The sequence below is a fragment of the Mus caroli genome, unplaced genomic scaffold (genome assembly GCF_978045245.1).
Source record: "Mus caroli unplaced genomic scaffold, Mus_caroli_1 scaffold_2, whole genome shotgun sequence".
NCBI classification, from domain to species: Eukaryota; Metazoa; Chordata; class Mammalia; order Rodentia; family Muridae; genus Mus; species Mus caroli.
Genome location: NW_028227257.1, coordinates 64735079 through 64756023, shown reverse-complemented (window position 1 = coordinate 64756023; position 20945 = coordinate 64735079). Strand labels below are relative to the sequence as shown.

At 41.5% G+C, this 20945-nt stretch overlaps 1 protein-coding gene across 9 annotated transcripts in view; it reads left to right on the top strand.

Moving 5' to 3' along the window:
* The window catches only part of Cdin1 (CDAN1 interacting nuclease 1), a 207646-nt gene that overhangs the window by 162075 nt on the left and 24626 nt on the right, over positions 1-20945 (top strand). Inside the window, exon 12 of one of the 9 annotated variants that reach the window (XR_015046500.1) lies at positions 18765-19536. The exons of 7 other annotated variants lie outside the window; for them this stretch is intronic. Coding sequence is in view for 1 of the 2 variants with exons in the window: in XM_085834573.1 (XP_085690699.1) it covers positions 18765-18789 (25 nt within the window). In the remaining variant the exon portion in view is untranslated. Of the gene's footprint in view, positions 1-18764; positions 19537-20945 lie in introns of those variants that run through there. One more of the 9 variants, XM_085834573.1, reaches the window with a different exon arrangement.

Here is a 20945-nt window from a genome sequence, read left to right as displayed (position 1 = left end):
GTGTGAACTGTAGCCTCTGTCCTACTGACTCCATGGAAGAATGGCTGAGCTAGGAAACAGAGCAAGCTTTGGCAGGGGCTGGTGGGGCTGGTGTGAAACAAAGAAGAGTGGGGAAGACATTGGAGACAGCCACAGGAGCCAGAGTCCTAAATGAAAGAGTTTCCACGAAGACCTTTAAATCCAGCTGTGATACCTAAGCACCAAGGTTGTCCTTCTTGCCTCCGTTATGTTCTAGGTTCATCTATAATGTGAATTAGTTATGAGGTATTAATTATTAATTAGAGTTAGTCTGCAGTGTCTTATGAAACAGGTTCATAGAGGGTAGAAAGGATGAGGAGGAGGCTGTGAGTGTTTCTGAAGGTAAGGGTTATCCTGAGGCTTCTGGTGACAGCAGCAGGAGAGAGAGGAGCCGCAGAGACCCTCTCACATGCCCTAACAGTGCAGGTAACAATTAGTACCTCAAAGGTGCTCTATCAGTCAGGGCTCTCAAAGAAACAAAAACAGAAGGTTATGTGTGCACATGTATTTGTTTTGAGGTATGTTTTTCTGTGCAGCTTAAGCTGGCCTCAGGCTTGCCCCATCCTCCTGCCTCAGTCTCTTGAGAGCTGCTCACCAACATGTGGGGTATGTGTAAATGATACTGAGGGATTGATTTTAAGAGACTAGCTCCCTTGTGGAAGCTAGTATCTGAAGCACATAGGGTAGGCCTGCAGGGTGGGACCTCTAGAAACATTTGGGAAGCAGGATCCTCCTCCTCTAAGAAAACATGGTTTTGTTTTCAAGACTGGCCACTGATTGGATGACCTGCCCCCACCTGACTAGCAGGTACTCTGCTTTACTTAAGGTCACTGTTTCTTGATAGTAACCAAATAGACAAAACACTGTCACAGTCAGGACTAGTTCAATGCACCGTTCAGTGAGTGGGCGCCGTAACTCAAGCCATGTTGTGGAGTCCAGCCACGACAGACCATACTATTAATAACTTTTCTACCAATGCGTAAACACGAGGCTTAAAAACTGTAGGGTGCTTTAACGAGAGTGAAAGTCACCCGGAGGCAGCCTAGGGGCAACACTGCCCACATTGGGCGTCTCCCCCAACCCCCCCCCCCCCCGTCAATTATTAATGAAGAAAATGCCGCACAACATGCCCATTGGCCAGTCTGATAGCTACAATTTCAAAACAGGATGAAACCGACCCATTGCTTTTAGTCAGGCTTGAAGGCAGCAGTACCTGGCCAGGGACTCCTTCATACGAATCAGATGAGTTACAGAGACAGACTCACAACAGAGAACTAAGTTCAGCACATCTGTGCACTGACAGCTTTTTAAGAAATTTCAACAGCACCTATTTCTGGGACAGAGTTGGAGACCTCCATTGGCTTTTCTTTTCCAAAATTCTATATTAACTGTTACCCTAACATCTCTAATATTCACTGCCAAGTAGAATTTATAGTATTTGTCTCTAATTCTAAAATCCCAAAAGGCCCTGAAAACTAACTTTGAAGTAAAGTGACCCCCCCCCCCAAAAAAAAAAAAAAACATTTGACAGCAAAACCCAACAAGCACTGGTGTGGCTCTCTTAGAGACTTGGTTTAATGTGGCGCAAAAAGTCCTCTGTTTAGCTTTAGAAATATGAGGACACTTGGTGACAGCATGGTGCTTTGTGCACTGTGGGCGTGACATCATGTGCAATATTTTTCAATTTCTAAATCTGATAAGTGTAATTCTCAAAGCCTCTGGCCCATGGGGTTCAGATAAGAGATTGTGGCCCTGTGGTTTGCTTATGATTCAGTCTCTCAGGACCTACCCTGATCTAGGGCAATAGCCTCACCCCAGGGGTCCTCTGTACTCTCACCATGTCTGTGTCTGAATTATACTGACAAGCGATGACATTCATCTCAGCAGGAACCAACTCAGTCCTGCCTACTCTGGCACCACTATGCCTGGCCCTGGGCCTGGCACAGTGAGGCTCCAGGAAACTCATGTTGAGGGAACACAGGGACAGATCATACACCACTTCCTCTCGCTTCATGCTCAGAGAGTGGCCCATAACAGTCTTCTCTCTAAATTCTAGGAGCACCCTGGTGGCATCTGTGCAACTAGGTCTGTAGAGTCTGAATGGATTATGTTGAAGGAGAAAGACACAGCTTTAAAGAGTAGATTGATTTTTAGGGTAGGAAGGAAAGACCTCGGTAACCCCAAAAGTAATAGCACTACAAGAAATAGGCGGCAGCACCCTAGGGCTAATGCTTGAATTTGAGTTTGAATTTCCATATTGGATAACATTGCTCTAGATCTAGGGCTCAGGATCATTTCATTCTAACATGGAAGGGGAGTGGGGCAGAGCATTCTAAGCCCAGGAAACATCACTAAACTCAAAAGAAGGGATGTATTGTCATCACAACCAGGAAGCCAAGTGATGCAATCAAAATGTAGTCATGGAAACTGAAGAAATGGGCATGTTCAGAGAACCATCTAAGTTCTGTCTGCCAAACACTAATGTCCCATGGGTTCCCACCAACATAGTGGTGTGGGTAGGGAGCCTTCTGAGAAGCAAGGTCCCCAGACTCTCACACACCTGGACTTTGCCATTTGTAGAAGTGTGCCGTGGGGGTTAATAATAAGTCTAGTATCAAAATCCACTTGCCACATGGGCCTTTCAGGCCTCCTGCCAGAGGAAAACCCTCCAGGTTCCTGTAATAGCAGCTGTTGTACTAAAATTGTAAAAAAAAAAAAAAATTAAAAAATAAATAAAAATTTAAAAAAATAAACCTAACAAATAGTTATCTGTCTACCCCTTACTATCTCCTGTCTTTGGTAACTCTGGCAGTCACACCAGCCACACAAAGTGACATAGAGATCCACTGAGTTAAGCTGAGAAGAATCTTCTAACTTGTCTCTATGGGTGGCTGCTATGCAGCACAAAGCAATGGGGACATGATCTCCTAGGTACTTGGATCTGGAGCCTGTCTGCAACAGACATCCCAGATGCCTAACTGTACCTCAGCAGCAGGTGTGTGATATGAGACCAAGGGAGGCTCAGCTGTGGCCATGGTACCTACAGACATGGGATTTCACTTTGTGTCTTCCATCCAGTTCTTTCCAAGGGGTTAACAAACTGGAAACCACCTAACCGAACATGAGTTGCACTTCCCTAGTATGGTGTTTGCTGTCCAATTAATAACTTCAACTATTTTTAGGCAGGGTTGGGACCATGGCTTTGTCCTGTACAGAAATTTGAAGAGAATGCAGAATATTGATCTTTACCAGCCCTAGATATTTTTAAATAAATCAAACCTATAATTTGACTTTCCTCTGAAGAGTTGTTACATTTTGCATTTGTTCTGCGTTGTTTTTTGTTTTTGTTTTTTAAAAAGGAGGTGCTGGATGCTGTTGGGGATTTCCCTTAATTTCCCAGAATTCTATTCTGCCTTCATTTGAGGTGTTGTTATAGAATGCAAGATCTGTGACTTTGTGGGCTTGTTAAGGTGTGTTGTGTAGGGACATTCACAGTCTAAGCTTTGATTGGGGGGGGGGGGACAAAGAACCAAAAAGGAAGTAAATCCACTCCTTATCTAAGTCTGTGGCCAAGATTCTCTGTTACTGCTGTTGGCTGGGGTTAAGCTGTCCATTTGACAACTTGTAAAGCTCTTTATCTTAGACAGCAAGAAAAATCAATGCCAAATTATCTCAAGAATATTATTGATGACCTAAGTGTCATTTTCTGTTTTTATTACTTCTCATCGTATTTGGCTTGTAATCCAAACCACTTTCTAATTAATTTGGTTTGGCTCCTTTGGAATAGAAAAAGCTAACTATATAATAGGTGGCACATGTCACAGGGAAACCTACAAGTTCCTTATTTCCCCAAGATCAATCACCCATGAAATAACTTACCAAACTTCTGTTTTCCTAGCAAATTCTCAAGAAATACAATAAAATTAAATTTGTCTAGTCCAAAGAAGCGGGAAGAAACCTGAATGAGCAGAGGTGACCCAAAAGCCTAGCTTTATCTAGCTCTGATCTGTCTTCTAGTTGTAAAATATCCTGAGGCACTCGATCAGGTTGCATTTTAATTTCAAAGCCATGTGGCATGTTAGCAAAGCGCACATGTTCCTGATTTGAACTCTGGCTGTTAAGCAGAACTCTGGGCTGACCGGGATAGGGTCTCCAGAAGGTCAAAGGCCTAGAGCCTACATCTTGGTTAGCTCTCACCCGTGTGGAAACCAGAAGCCTGGGTCAGGACACCAGTGCCTGTGACAGGCCCTGATTAGATTAGACCTACATCTATCAACTACACAGAGAGTGCACTTAACCTTTCAACTCCAGAGTTTGGATGCATCTTTATTTTTCAAACAAAAAGATGACTGTTAACTCTACCAAAGCCTTGGTCCAAGAATAGAGAAATATAGTATATAGTTGTTTCACCTACTGCTGCATTTCTGTAGGGATAGTAATATAATACACATTTTATCTGCTCTCCAAATTCATGAGCTTGGTAGCTACAGAAAACTACTTTTTAATTATATGTGGGGTTTTTTTCCACATTTGAATGAGAGTTTAATATTTTCCTTTGGCCTCCATCCACAGTTACCTATTTCTTATATGCAGTTGTTGGTTCACTTGTGGAAAGAGCAATAACTGCCCTGAGAAATTTGATTTCTTTTTATTCCTCCAAGTGTGTGATTTAAAATAGTACTTTTAAAATTATTTCAGTTACTTAGAATATACTCCTTAACTCTTAAGGAATTAGCCCCTAAACTTCTAACAACACTATAGTTCTAGAAATTCCATTTCAAATATAGTTGTTCCTATTGTCCTCATGAGACTGACCAAGCCTGTGACATGCAGGGCACTCTTCAGCCTTGCCTTACAGGTTGAGCATCTGCCTGGGGTGTCTACGTCCCTTTGCTGTCTATGGGATGGACTCAAGGGCAGTGGTGTTGGTGACAGACCAGCCTGTAGAGAACGATTAGACTCCTGTAGACAGGGTTTGAACCTCCTATTTCTTCCTTTATATTGTAGTCTTCCCTGGAGACCTGCCTTGGGACAGGGAGCAGCAACCCTGCCCTCTTGAAACAAGAGTTTCTGCTTTAATTCTCCCTCCGAGTCTTTACCCTCAGCCACAGATGGCTGAGACAGTATTTTTCTCTTTAATCATGCACTCACTCTATCCTTCAAGATGAAATTATTCTTATGTTGAAGAGAGTTTTTCCTTCCATTGCTTTGTTTCTGCCATGCATGGAGTGAGTTAATAAGCCGATTTCTTGTAACATTTATAGAGTACAGGTTTGAAGTGGGGGGCGGGGATGCAGCAAAGACCCTTTAGGAGAAAGAACCCTTTCCCTGAATAAAGGAAAGATAAAATGAGCTCATTTCAATTATATTAAAAGTAGTCATCAATCACCCCAACATAGTGATAACCTCTCCCTCCCTCCCTCCCTCCCTCCCTCTCTCTCTCTCTCTCTCTCTCTCTCTCTCTCTCTCTCTCTCTCTTTCATTTAAATGAAATTAAAATCTTTGAATGTTTGAAACTTTTCTAAAACATGCAAGAGCCTGCTTTGCCAATTCACTTTCATTTAGGGGTAATTTTAAAATTTCCTGTTACATTTGTAAACTTTGAATTTCAAAACCTACTACTGACTGAAGTGATATTTTTGTCAATTTTGTCTCAATATTTTGGATGCCACACTTTTCATCTTGACGTTATAATATTTTAAAAATTATTCTGAATTTTGTATTTACCCAGAAAATACTCACCAGCAGAAATAATCATTATCTTGCTAACAAGACATGTTGTACTACTATTGTTCAATTCACCTAACATGTTTTTGATAGGTCCGTCAGTCCCATTGACTGAGCCCTGTGTATAAATAGAATAAAGACATCCTAATGATTATGGCTAAGACGGAAGGAAGATGGCAAGTAGGTAAAGTAATTGCCACACAAACATGAGAAACTAAGTTTGACTCAGCCTATGTAAAAGGAGGTGGTGGCATATGCCTATAATCTGAGCACTCAGAGGTGGAAAAGTGCCCAGTGCTTTCTGGCTAGCCAAACTGGCCAAACAGTGAACTCCGGGCCAGTGAGAGACCCTGCCTCAAACACTAAGGTGAAAGACCTCCAGGTAGTGGTGCATATCTTTAATTCTAACGCTCAGTTTGCAAAGCCAGATAGATCTCTGTAAGTTCAGTGCCAGCCTGATCTACACAGTAAGTTCCAAGCCAACCAGAGCTACTGTGAGTGTCCCTGTCCAAAAAAAAAAGTGGGTGAACTCATTGGTTCGATGGTTGCATACCTGCCTGGTGAGGACCTAGATTGTATCCATAGGACTGAATTTTTTTAAAAGGGAACAGGGGCAACTGAGAAAGATGAGAAAGACTGTTCATGTTGACTTCTGGCTTCCACATACACACACCGGCTTACACAAGAGTGCACACACACATACACACATACAAACAAGGATTAATATCAGGAGATGTGTGTGTGTGTGTGTGTGTGTGTGTGTGAGATGATGATATGTATGTAATATATATAATATACTGTATTATAGTTGTATAATTATAATATAGCATTACATATCTTGTATATATATAGTACTTTGTGATTTTTCTCAGTTCTGCAGCTTCATAACTACCAATAACTTCATTTCCTCCCATCAGTCACTGTGTCAGAGACACCCTTTCGGAGTTACTCTTGATTGACTTTTAGATCTGAAAGCTGTAGTCCCAAGTCCTTGCCCTCCCCTATTTTTCAGAAGCCTAGTTTGAATTTCAAAGTTGTCGGCTCTCCAGCCCTCAAGAGCACTCTTAGCAGATATCTCATCAATGTTCAGAAAACATTTAATGTGTAGCTGTTGTGTACCAGACTCTCTTGAAGCCAGTGTTTGTCCAGCTCAATGTTTATTAAGGTGGTAGGTAGATTTGACTGATGATAACTGTACTAGGGAGTTAGCATTGGAATTAGAATTCTCAGAAAAGCTTGTTGGGGCATGGAGAAATTGTTCAGTGGTTAAAAGCACTCACTGGTTGTCCTTGAGGACCTGGGTTCAATTCCCAGCATCCACATGGTGGCTCACAGTCATGTGTTCAGCTCCAGGGTGTTCTACTCCCTCTTCTGATATCTGCAGGCCCCAGGTATGCATGTGGTCCACATACATACATGCAGGCAAAACACCCATACACATAAAAATAAACAAAATCTTTAAAGTTCTTTACATAATTGATTGTAGAGCATGTTCATGCCTTGTGGAGAGAAAGCAGTGTTCTGGGCACCCAGGACTATGACCCTGAATACCAAATACCAAGTCACCACAAGCCTGGCTTGGGCGGATTGTAAGCCCTCTACCATCCTTCTGTATAAATGTCTAGAGTTGTTGGCTTTATCCCAGGAAGGCTTTCCTCTGTTGCTCCTCACTGCTGTTAGAAAGCTCTGAACAGATAGATCTCCAGAGACGGGACATTCCAGAGGGAAAGAGGGAAGGACCTAACCTTCGAGGCAGGCGAAAACAGTGGGGACAGGCTAGGGGGCTTGTCTATCGTGGCCGTGCAGAGAGTTGAAACTCCTTTTCTCTATGGTTGCTTGTGATTGTGCTCTGCCAACAACTTCTCTTCCTGTGTTGCCTTTAAATTATTTTAATGCACTGCCCTTCTTCATTCATATTCTCTGCAATTGGTTCCTTCCTCTCCTAGTTATTCCAGGGAAACCAGATATGAGAGCTGATTGTGAAGTGTTTCTTAGAATTAATCAATAACACCTTGAGGTTCTCCAGTTTAATTTGTATGTATTTATCTTGGAAGATCGTACACATCTCTCTAGCATGCAGTTTCGTTGTTGTTTGGACGTTGGCAGGTTTTTCAGGGTGGGAGTGGAAGAGGTTGTATTTTTAGCTGTCGTGATTCACTTTGTAAATGTGAACTCACTACTCTGTTCTCCAGTTGATTTACTGCATATGGAATCAACTCGCTCTAAGTACACCCTACAATTTCAGTGGTTTACAAAACCAATAAAAATACAAAATGCTGAAATAAATATTTAAGATTCCTTTTCTGCATCGCACTAAAGATATGATGAGAATAACTTTTAAAAGAAACTATTTGCACTTGAGGAATTCAGGTAAAAGTCATGAAGCTATAATTAAGAACAGAGTTATGGGGGGGGCAAGTTAAATTTGGGGGAGGTAATTAAATTTTACTATTTGCCTTATTTTGTCTTAGATTCACTTGCTTAGACTTAGACGTGATGGACTACCAAGTACACCATGTGTTGTCATTTTATGATCAATTTCTGTATCTCAGTTTGGCATGTCTGCCATGTGGCTGTGTGCCATCGTTTGCTAAGTCAGGGCCCTTCTCCGTACAAGGCTGGCGGGGGCCTCGGCAGCAGAGATGATTGCTAACTCTCTTCTACAAGTGCTACTTCCTCTCACAAAAGCCATCCCAAAAGCCAGCCCCTGCCCGAGGCCAGTTTCTTCTGTCTCCCCATGGAGAGTCTTTTCCATAGGCTGTGACCTAAAGGAGGACCAGCTCTCTATGTGCTTCTACATAGTGGCAACACCTCAGAATTAGTTGAAGTCGCTGCTTCAAATATATAAGTTCCCACAGACCTCCTAAATCAATCCATGTCTGAGGCCTAGAGAGTTGGCCTTTGTCTCAGCCCCATCTTAGATTGGTGCCTGTCACTGGTTTGTTAGAACCATTGATGTGATGGGGAAAGAACTAGAGACTGTTGGACCAGAGTTCAACTAAATGCCTGTGCTTATTGGACTTTACAGTTGTAGCCTCCTTGGCAAAGACACAGAGGGAAAGGATGATGCGGTGGTAGAGGAAACAGCCAGCTCACTTGGTACCTCAGGTAGTCTGCATCTGGTCATCTGAAAGTGGCCCAGTGGGCAGACAAGCTCCCTGAGTGTTTGTTAGCCAGATTTGTTTTATGTGTAGTACTTTGGAAAGCCAGCTGGTTCTTGTCTCCCCTTGTCTGTTTGCTCTAGAACCCTCCATCATGGTTTGTGCTTAGAATTATTCCAAATAGAGAGTGGGTCTCAGTGTCTTGCACATTAGAGCACTTCACCCCATTCCCTGGGAACCAACTCGCAGGCCTTTCTGGCCAGGAAGCAGGCAGGTTGACTGCAGATCTTACATCTCACTCTATTCAAATCCCATCTGTCAGTGTAAACCTGAGCTCTGTAACAGACCACCTCCTACAGCTTCCCCTTCCTCTCTGCCCCTATCTCCAGAGGATTACACAGGTCATCCCCTCTAAACTTCCCTACTCTAATTCATTGCTTTATCCCACCTCCCAAGCCCAGGAAGAACCTCCTGGGAGCCTTCAGGCCACTCCAGCCCAGGAAGCAGGATAGCTGAGATTCTTGCCCTCCACACCCCCATACCCCCTCCCCTCAGCTTCATACTCAGCCCTGTAGCAGAACACCTGCATCAGCCTCCCTTTCCTCCCAGTCCTCTCACCAGCGGGGCGTACAGATCTACCTTTCCCCACTTGCTTTACGTTATTCCAGTCCCCAACTCCAACAGGCATTCCCTGAGAATGTGCAGGCCACTCTGGCGAGGGAAGCGCATGTGCTAACTGCAGATCTTCACCTTTCCCTTCATTCTTCCAAGTCCGGTTCCATTTCCCTAGCCTCATCCCCAGCTCTATAGCAGACCACCTGCTGCCTGTGCTTACTCACTTGCTGCTGTTCCATGGGGACTAAGCAGATCCTGGTGAAACACCCTGCTTTCCTCTCTCCTGGGTACCCCCTCTTAGCCCATCCCATTCCTAAGTGTCAGCTTCCAATGGCTAGAAAAACATTTTACCTGGAACCCACAGTAGCCATGACTATTAGGATCTCAGAAAAATTTGCTACCAGTCATTCCACAGCCACAGCCACTACACTCTCCTAAGAACCAAAGAGGGCTAGAAAAGCCAGGGAACAAAACACCCACCTAAAAAAGACAAAACCAGACATCAGCATTACATCTAGAATCACAATCTTTCTAAATCCAGATGCCTAGATGCCAGCATAAAAACACAATAGATAACAGCCAGGACAATATGTCTCCAATGGAGCCCAGCAACCCTAATGCAGCAGGGCCAGAGTATTGTCACATAGCTGAAGCACAGAACGGAAGCCTTCAAAGCCATTATGAATATGATAGGGGTCCTTAAAGAGGAAATGCATAAAGTCCCTAAAGAAATCTGTGGAAATAGAGACAAACAGTGAAAGGGATTGAGTAAACCAGTTCAAGACTTGAAAGTAGAAAGAAAATCAATAAAGAAAACCCAAACTGAGGCTACTCTGGAGATGAAATATTTAGGGACTCAAGCACAAACCTTACCAACTCACTGACAGAATACAAGAAAGGGAAGAGAGAATCTCAGGCACAGAAGACACAGTAGAAGAAATGGGTACCTTACTCAAGAAATAGATAATATTAAAAAAAAAAATCCTCCCACAAAAAATTGAGGAAATCTGAGACACTATGAAAAGACCAAATCTAAGAATAGTTGTAATAGAAGAAGAAAAATCCCAGGTCAAAGGCACAGAAAATATTTTCAAGAAACTAATAGAAGAAAATTCCCCTAACCTAAAAAAGGAGATATGTATCAATGAATAAAAAGCATACAGAATACCAAATACACTGAACCCGAAAAGAAAGTTCCCTTAACACATAATAATCAAAATACTAAATTACAGAACAAAGAAAGACTATTAAAAGCTGCAAGGGAAAAAGACCAAGTAACATATAAAGGCAGACCTGTCAGAATAACACTCGACTTCTCAGTGGAGACTATAAAAGCCAGAAGGACTGAGACAGATAATCTACAGATTCAAAGTGGTCACTGATGCCAGCCACATCTGCTATATCCTGAAAAAACCTTCAGTCACCAAAGATGGAGAAAATATGATATTCCATAATAAAACCAAATGTAAACACTATTTATCTACAAACCTAGCCCTACAGAAGGGGCTAGAAGGAAAGCTCCAACCTATAAAGATTAACCACACTCAAGACAGCACAAAGATTAAAAACCCCAGATCAGCAAATCAAAAGTGGGGAAGCACATACATACACACCATAACAACAAAATGACAGGAATCAATAACACCTCTCATTAATACTCAATGGAAAAAGATATTGCAAGCAAATGGACCTAAGAAGCAAGCCAGTGTAACCATTTTAATATATGACAAAATAGACTTCAAATCAAAATTAACCAGAGGAGAAAGGGAAGGACACTACCTACGCATCCAAGGGAAAATCCTCCATGAGAATATTATAATTCTTAATATTGATGCACCAAACACAAGAGCTCCCAACTTCGTAAAAGAAACACTACTACAGCGTAATTACATATTGATCGTCACCCACTGATAGTGGGAGACTTCAATGCCACACTCTCACAAGTAGACAGGTCATTCAGACAAAAGCAAACTGATGTTAGACCTTACAGATATGTACAGAACATTTCACCTAAACACAAAAGAAAACATCTTCTTCTCAGGACCTCATGGAACTTTCCCAAAATGGATGCTATACTGGGACACAAAGCAGTCTCAGCAGATAGAAGAACATTGAAAGAGCACCCTGCATCCTAGATGACCACCATGGATCACAGCTGGAGATCAGAAACAGCAGAAATTTTACAAACTCATAGAAACTGAACAATCCTCTACTGAATGAAAAGTGGGTCAAGATAGGAATTAAGAAAGAAATTAAAGACTTTCTAGAATAGAGTTGAAAATGAATACTCAAACTTATGGGACACAATAAAGGCTATTGTTACAGGCAAGATCATAGCAATTAAGTGCCTATATTAAAAAAAAATATTGGAAAGATCTCATAGTAGTAACTTAACAGCACACCTGAAAACTCTAGGACAGTGTTTCTACCTCTGGGTCACAACCCTTTCACAGGGGTCATATATCAGATATCCTGTATATCACAGGGGTCATATATCAGATATCCTGTATATCACAGGGGTCACATATCAGATATCCTGTATATCAGATATTTACATTACAACTCATAATGGTAGCAAAACTACACTTATTTAGTGGTAACAAAAATAATTTTATGGTTGGGGTCACCATAACATGAGAAAATGTATTCAAGGGTCACAGCATCAGCAAGGTTGAAAACCACTGCCCTTGAACAAAAAGAAATCACACCTAAAAGGAGTAGACAACAAGAAATAGTCAGACTCTAGACTGAAATCAATAATATAGAAAACAAACAAAATAAGAATATGAAGAATCAGTGAAGCAAAGTTTTGGTTCTTTGAGAAAATCAGTAAGACTGATAAACGCTTATCCAGATTAACTAAAAAGCATAGAGAGAAGGTCCAAATTAACAAAATTGGAAATGAAAAGGGGACAATGACAACAGACACTGAGGAAGTCCAGAGAAGCACTAATCAGAACAGACTTTAAAAACCTGTGTTCCGCCACACTGGAAAATCGAAACAAAATGGAGGGTCAAGTGGGGGCGGGGGGAGAAGGAGCATGAGGGAGGGGATATGGGGAGAGATCAAAACCAAAGGCCCACTTTGGGGGTAGTATGGAAAATGTATACATATATGAAGGCAATCTAGATGAAATTGCCATATAATGGGGGAGACAGAGCCCCAACTGGCCAACTCTCTTGTCACCAAATAAACTTTCTAGTACCAGGATTGGGTTACATCTAATTGAACTGTTGACCAAAGGGGGCCCATGGGAACCCCTAAGCAACCCAGGCTGTTGTCAAGACTATACGTTGATTTTTCACAGAGGACAAGACTCCTTTTCTGAAAAGAGCTGGTACCTACATAGAGCCTTCATTCCTATGTGCTAGGATCTTTGCAAGGGAAAGTACTCTACCAAAAGAGATATGTAAACACCAGCCCAGCCACAAACACTTTGATCTATGGTGTCTTGCCTGCAAGTTATAGTAGTGTAGTGATGGCACAAAGCTGTGGGAGGAACCAAGAAATATCTGATTTGATTTAAGATCCGTTCCAGGAGATGGAATCCATACTAGATACTCCTAGGGTGACCAAGAGCCAGAAACTAGACATCCCACAGACCTAGGGTAGAACCAAATACTACTGTTCTAAACAAACAAACAAACACACACATAGCAATAAAATGAGTCCCAATGACATTCTGTTATAAATTGGTTCCTTGCACAGCCATCATCATAAAAGCTTCCTCCTGGAGCAGATGGGAACAAATACAGAGACCCACAGTCATGTATAATGCATAATGAGAGACCTTGGAATATCCAGCACTAAGTGGAATGTCTCCATCAAATCTCTCTCCTTGGGGTTCAGAGAACCCCGTGGAAAAGGATGGGGGACAAGTATATGAGCCAGAGGAGATGGAGGACATCAAGAAATCAGGGCCTCTAAATTACCATGATTAAAGCTCATATGAATTCCCAGAGACTGAAACAGCATGCACTGGGTCTGCCCCAGGTCCTCTGTGTATGTATAATGGCTCCTAGTTTAGTGTTATTATGGGATTCCTGAATGTGTAAACAAGTCTCCCTTTCTTGTGCCTTTTCTTCTGCTTGTTTGTTTTTCCAATTCCAATGTGTTTTTTGTTTTATTTTATTATATTTTATTTTATTATTACCCTTTAGAAGCCTGTTTCTTTTTTTAATGAAAGACAAAAAGAGATAGATCCAGAATGGTAGGAAGATACAGCAGCACTGAGAGAAGTAGAGAGATGAGAAACTGTTACTGGGATATATTGTATGAAAAAAAATTCTATTTTCAATAAAATGGAGGGGGGAGCAGAGACATGGGAACACTGTGTGTTGTGCCCAATGAGGAGATTTCAGAGATTTCAGAGATATGGGAGTACTGTGTGCTGTGGCCAATGAATAGGTTTCAGAGCATTTACACTTGGGAAGTAAGCACGCCTACTGAGCTATACACCCCTGTCCAGATGTCAGAGCCATTCACTGTACTTGTGAAAAAACAATGAAGTCTCAGAATTAGAAGGGACTTACAAAGCATCTTACCAAGCCCAGCCCCCCTGCTCAGCCTCAGTCTCTTATTCACAGCAGTAGATGCTTGACCTAGGCATCCCCAATGGCTCACCAAGGTGAGCTGGGAACTCCACTTAAAATGAGACACTGTGTGTACCCCATACTGTGAAGCCAAGTTAAATCAGTGGCTGTAGTCACTTACCATGTGATTTACAAGTTCCTATGCTTAGAATCCTAGTCAAGAAACTAAGGCATTCAGACACAAACTTACACTCTTGCCTTTCCTCTAAATCCTTGGAGAACGAGTTTTCTCTACCACCAAAGATTGGTTTGATGATCAGAAGTGAATATCATTGCAGACTTAGATAAATTAAAGAAGTCACAATTAAGCTTATTAAGTAAAACAAAACATAAAATGTATTTGTTGCTTATTATAAGTACTTTGATAAATTCTGGACCAGTGTTATTTTATAGTCATTAATTGCATGCATATCTCTTATTAAGCCTTGTAGCTATTCTATAGAGTAGATGCTATTATTTTTATTTTAATCATAAGAGAGCTGGTGCCTGCTCAAGGTCAGAGAGGCAGTAAATGGCTGAGCTAGGCGTCTAACCTTAATCTGACTCTAAGGGCATTGCGCAGCAATTAATGACATTAGACCATGATTTAGGCTAAGGTTCCTAAAATTCTGAATTAAATATTAACTAAAGCCATGAACTTTATCCAGTATAATTGTACATATGTAAAACTTTTTATGTGGTTTTAGAAGGCCCAGGGACTCTCCAGCATGGGCTTCCAAGGATATTATCCCCAGTGAGAATACATACTTTAGATGTAGCCTGGTTGTAGAGACTGGTCAATAACTGCAGGTAAATATTCACTACTTGCTCCTGGAGTGTTACATTTAACACTGTGAGTTAAATAAAAGGGAGTAATCTAATCTGATAGATTTGACACACATGTCCCATTGGATTTTACTGCATGTAGCAACAGGAAATCAAGCTATTCCTTATGGAGATACTGAGCTACTTCTCTTGATTGGGTAGAAACATTGGGGGGTTTGTTTGTGTTCTTGTTGTTTTGGAGTGGATGTTTTTGTTTGTTTCTTTGTTTGTTTGGGGGTTGTTTTGGTTTTTGGTTGCTTGATTCATTGGTTTTTAACTCCCTCTTATTTGGAAATTGTATAGTAGGACTCATACTTGCTTATAAGGATGAGAACAATAATACAAGTTTTAAATGTAAGGCCTTTGAGATCATCTAAGATAGCAACCTTCTCACTCACAGTGAAGAAGAGGGCATAGAAAATCTCTGCAATGCAGCCAACATCGCACGGCCAATTAATCCCAGGTCAGCCCTGGGATTTCACTGGGTCCGTCTGTGCTTTTCTTCCCCCAAGGTCACAGCTTGTCTGTCCAATCCACCAACTGTACATCTTGATATCATCCCTTTCCACAGGACTTTTATGACTCATTTGGAAATAAAACAGTAATGAGAAATCTAACACAGATACTTCTGTCTGCTGGAAAGGTTTAGAGAGAGGTTATTCTGCATCTACATTTGAGAACAGAGCAGAGAAACCAGAGCTATAGTCTAGTGAGATGGGAAAAGGTTGCCTGATGGAGAGAATTGTAGTTTTTGTGACTGTAATGTCTAAAGTGAGGGATAAACTTACAAATTTGACCTTTATCGACCAGCATGCATCCAGCTCTCCACTGTGTATCAGGTCCTGTGCTTGACACCATTAGCACAGACACTTGTACCCCATCCCTTGTCCTTACGAAGATCTGTTACTAGAAGAATTGGCAAGAAATTCAGGCTGTGTCCTCAGCACAGGCGTGGAGCCTCCTCCTCAGAACAATGACTTCTGATGTCTCTGGAGATTTTCCCCACAGAGGAAAAATATCTCAAGTTTGTATTAGCAGAGCATTGGCCAGATGTAGTTTTTCTCTTCAAACAGGATTCCTCTCCCAGTAATAGTCAAGGATTGTAACCAGACTAATTAAAAAATAGGAGCCTGTTTTCTTTCATGAGGCCAGTAATTACTAGCCCTGGCTTGTCAAGGGTATCCAGTTATCAAATTGGATCAAAAAAAAAAAAAAGTCCAAAATAAACTCAATCCTTAACAATCCATAATTTATAAGCAAAATTATGATAAAAATCCTAAACACCATTGTATCACATCAGTGGTGTGGCCAAAGCCCTAGGAAACTGGGGGTTCTCCCATTACATTTGCAAGAATATACAGCAAGGGTGGCTACAGTTTCCCAGACAATAAGTGTAACTGTGTTCTAAAACTACCAACTCATTCTTAGTAAATCACAGTTCTCTAGATTAGCTTATAATTCATCATTTTTGCTCTCACTTTATATGAAGCTGTGCAATGATAATGACATTTCTGGATCTTGAGGGGTTTATGATATTTTAGATTGCAAAGAACTTTTTTAAGAGACCAGGGAGCGGGGATGGTATTGATATGAACTAGCCGTGCAAGAATTGTTTGATTGTTTGTTTGTTTTTGTTTGGTTGGGTGTTTTTATTTTATTATCTTTTGGAGACATTGGCATGCACTAGAACACAAATTGCATGTTTGAAAGCAGCCAAAACCATTGATAGTTTTATTGAATTAAATAAATTATTTTACATGTATTTCAGTCAGATGGCATTTCATCATCAAATACAGTAAATACAGTCATTTCCCATAAGACTGTTCTCTTGAGCCAAGGGCTTAAAAAAAGAAAATAAAACATGCCTTGTTCTACCCATGGCTTTCCACTAAACATTTATTTATTACACTAGAGGGGGAAAAGGGAGGGGCCTACCAGCCAGACATGGTAACCGGAAAAGCATGTCATTTCGTCAGATCATCCCAGGACATCTCTACTCTTCCCTCCTCTCCTAATGATGTTTGACAAGTACAGATGAATTTTTATAATCCAAGTGTCTTCTCTGCCACTCAGTGGGCTAGTACTGTGAAGTCTCCTCTGGTACTCAGGGTATTGCAACGCCCGTGCCTGTGAGCAGCTGCCAGCAGTTTTTCTTTTTAAGACTGTATGAAGCTATGGTTAAATTCTAATTTTCGAAAATAGGTCCGAGGCTAGGCAGAGCCAAGATTAGGTGCACTTTTCTTGGTCGAAATCAGGTTACAAATTGTACACTGTGCTTGTAAAGATGATTAAGGCCGTCCAGCCAAACTCCAGCATTTGAACAGATTAATTGGAGCATGCAGATTTGTGTTAAAACATGTGTTGGAATTGGGGAAGACTTTTCTTTTTAATGCTATTTAAAAGGATTTTTTAAAAGCAAGTTCCTATGTGTAATTTTCACATTTCTAATTCTCTCCTAAAAGTCTGAGATAAATTTAAACAGGCGAGGGGACTAATATGGAAGGACTTTGTCACAATGAAAATGTGTCTTTCTCCCAGTCGGTGACAGCCTTTTTCATTTACTAAGCCCCAAAGTGTTCATTATTTTTAAATGATTGCATGATGAACCCAGCGGCACTTGTTTAAACAGGGCGCACACCCAGCAGCCAGAGTGGTTGCTCCTGAGCCACGGTGCTCATGAGCATACAGTGAGCACTTGGGAAATAGAAGTTGGAATGTGTAAATGGATCAAAATAACTCTCATGCGGGTATAGGAAAGATTTGTGATAAACTATGCAAAATGCCAGCTGGAATGTTGGGGGCTCCCTGGATGGTGGGAGGCATAGCTAGGGCCTCCCCGTGAACACGGTCAGCAGTGGCCACGTAGTTGGGTGGTGGTCAGTGGTAACAACTAGACACTCAAGTCAGTAAAAAGGAGAAAAAAGAAAAAAAGACACTAAAATCCAGCAAAAGGCATTTGCTTGAAACAGTCATAAAATACTTTAGAGATAGAATGCAGTTTGCACAGAACAAATGTAAAACACTTAATGAGTCTTTGTGTCCTTGTTTACTTAAGAATTTGTGTGCTCAAAATTTTCCCTTATTACACCTGCTTTACAGCAAGGAAGCACAATCGATCTCATTATGAGAATAAACTCTCCACTCCTTCACACAGATTTCTTTGTTGGGACACAGGTAGATTGTATCTTAAATAATGCATAAACGTTGACTTATCTCACCTCATCTCTCCTTTTGGCTCTGCTTGGTAAATAAATCCCCCCTGCTCTTAGTTTCTCCTGTGCTTGTTGTCTGTGCTCCTCTTTGCTAGTTTTACCTTCAGTTCTGTAAACGCAATTGTTGGATGTGGGGAATCCTGCTGGAATAGACTTGAGTTAGCTGTGAGCATCATTTTTGAGAAAAGTCCCACTGATTTCATGGTCGTGTGTGTGTGTGTGTGTGTGTGTGTGTGTGTTTGTCTGTGTTTGTCTGTGTTTGTGTATCTGTGTGCATCAAATATGTAACTTTCCAAGTTCTGTTAACTCAAGTAGTACCTCTACATGGCTACAAGAAAAGGACTATCTTTCTGAATGAGCTATGGGACTGATTTCAAGTGCCAGGCAGGATGCCTCTGTGAAGGTTTAGCTTGCTTGTACAGATTCAATTTAATGGGTCTTATTTCTGTACATTTCTGAACATTTCTGTACATTTCTGTAATGGAGTGAATTACTAACACTTATTATTAGAGGCTATTAAGTCAGCTAGAGAAAATACCTACAGGTTAATCACAAACTCTTGGGTTCCTTCTGTAGTAAAATTATATAGCAATGGGTCAGAAGGGGCCCTAAGTAGTAGTGACAACAAATTCAAGTTTGTTTGATGCTCTCCTGGTTTTGGTTTTTGAGACTGGGTCTCTCTGTGTTGCCCTAGATGGTCTGAAACACAGTTCTCCTGACCTAGCCATTCAAGAACTGGGATTACAAGCATTCCTCACCACATCCAACTGAGTAGTCTAGTTCAAGTTGGAGAATACACACTTGGAACCAGCAAGCGTCAGTTTTTCATCTGAAACACAGGTGTGTATTCCATTCAGGCTGACTGACATTCAAGGAGCATGTGACTTAGTAACCAAGGGATCTGGGAGCCATGTGTCAAAGCCCAGGCAAGACCAGGTGCACAAGCCTCTATAAATACAAGTTACATGGGAACATACAATCACATCTTCACCAGGGTGCAAAGAAGAGCTGCTGGTCATAGCCAGGGCTGTCGATTGGTCTTGGGGCTTTTCTCCACATCACAACTTGAAAACTAGCTCTCCGGTGACCTGGGGAAATACTGTTTCCTGTTCCCTTGTACAGATAACTAATTCGAAGCTAAGAACCCCTGAGGAGCTCGAATACTTTCCTGTAGAATGAACTGGTAGTGAAGTCATAATTCTTGAGCCCAAGATTTATTGTAAGTGAGAAACCACTGGCCCAAAGTTGAATTTACCTCACTATTTGTTACAACTTGTTAGTTTGACACCACTACACCGAAAAGACCCACACAGCTCACAGTGGTAGCCAGACATTTTCAGAGTCATGGTCAGTGATTCAAAAGTCCTCCCTTACTAAATTAAGATCAGTAAGTAACAGCAACTGCAAGGATATAGAATCCATCTGACTTAAAATCAGTCTTACTAATTTTGACCTTACATATATTTCCATAGTTAAAACATTGTCAGTGTTCAGGAGAAACAGTTAGAATGAGACAAATAGGAATATTGTGGTAAGCATCCATATCCTTAAAGTGAGGATGGCTGTAAATCAGAGTTCACGGCACAAAGCTGAAAATACATGCTTTAGGATAACTTTTCATTCTGTTAGACGCATCCTGGTTCTCTGTCCTCTCTCTGACTGTATAACACGGTTGCCGTAATAAATGACTGCTACAAATCGGGTTACTTCCTAATGTCTTCCTAAGTCTGCTCATTAAGAATTTGTTGTTTTTATTTATTTATTTATTTAAAGAATTATTTCTGGAATCATGATAGGTCTGTAAACCATAATTCTTTATTCATTGTCCTCTGTGTTTGTCACACGCGTCCCCACCCCAGCAGCTCCCAGCTTCTCTTGATGGAAGTCCCTTGTTCTCACTCTGTGGCTATCACATCTGGTCATCTTCGACCCTCTACTTGTGTCTGTGGATACAGCTTCCACTAGGTGGGCTGAGGATATGATGTGAGGCCTGATCCCAGGAGAGAGTACACCCAGTCTAACCTGCTCTGTTCTCTTCAGTCTGGCTGCTCTGTACCAGATACCCTCAGAGTCTTTGTCTGCTCTGTGGGTGTCAGGGCCCCCCCCCCCACTCCCATCTTTGGGCAGTAATGCCTCCTAGTTTACAGACCCAGTAGAGATGTCTTGTCCTTGTCATCCATTGGGGGTGACACTGTTAATCCCATGCTCATGGCTCCTGAGGCCCCTCCCTTTCCTTCTTCCACCCACCAGTGCCTCTCTGAGTCATCTTCATGATTCTCCTTCCTACCTCCACTGCTTACATATTAAGCTGGAGCTGGGATTTTTTACTCTTAACCTATACTTTCATTTTTATTAACAAAGATACTATATTTTGAAAAATGATCCAACAACACAGGGAATCCTTTTTTGCCATTCCAGTGCAAATGACCTCTCCTTCCATACTCTTTACCCTTTAACCTTTTAAGAATCGGGGGTATAATGGAAAGAGTTACAGAGATAAAGTTTGGAGCTGTGAAGAAAGGATGGACCATCTAAAGACTGCCATATCCAGGGATCCATCCCATAATCAGCTTCCAAACGCTGACACCATTGCATACACTAGCAAGATTTTGCTGAAAGGACCCAGATATAGCTGTCTCTTGTGAGACAATGCCGGGGCCTAGCAAACACAGAAGTGGATGCTCACAGTCAGCTATTGGATGGATCACAGGGCCCCCAATGGAGGAGCTAGAGAAAGTACCCAAGGAGCTAAAGGGAACTGCAACCCCATAGGTGGATCATTATTATGAACTAACCAGTACCCCAGAGCTCTTGTCTCTAGCTGCATTTGTATCAAAAGATGGCCTAGTAGGCCATCACTGGAAAGAGAGGCCCA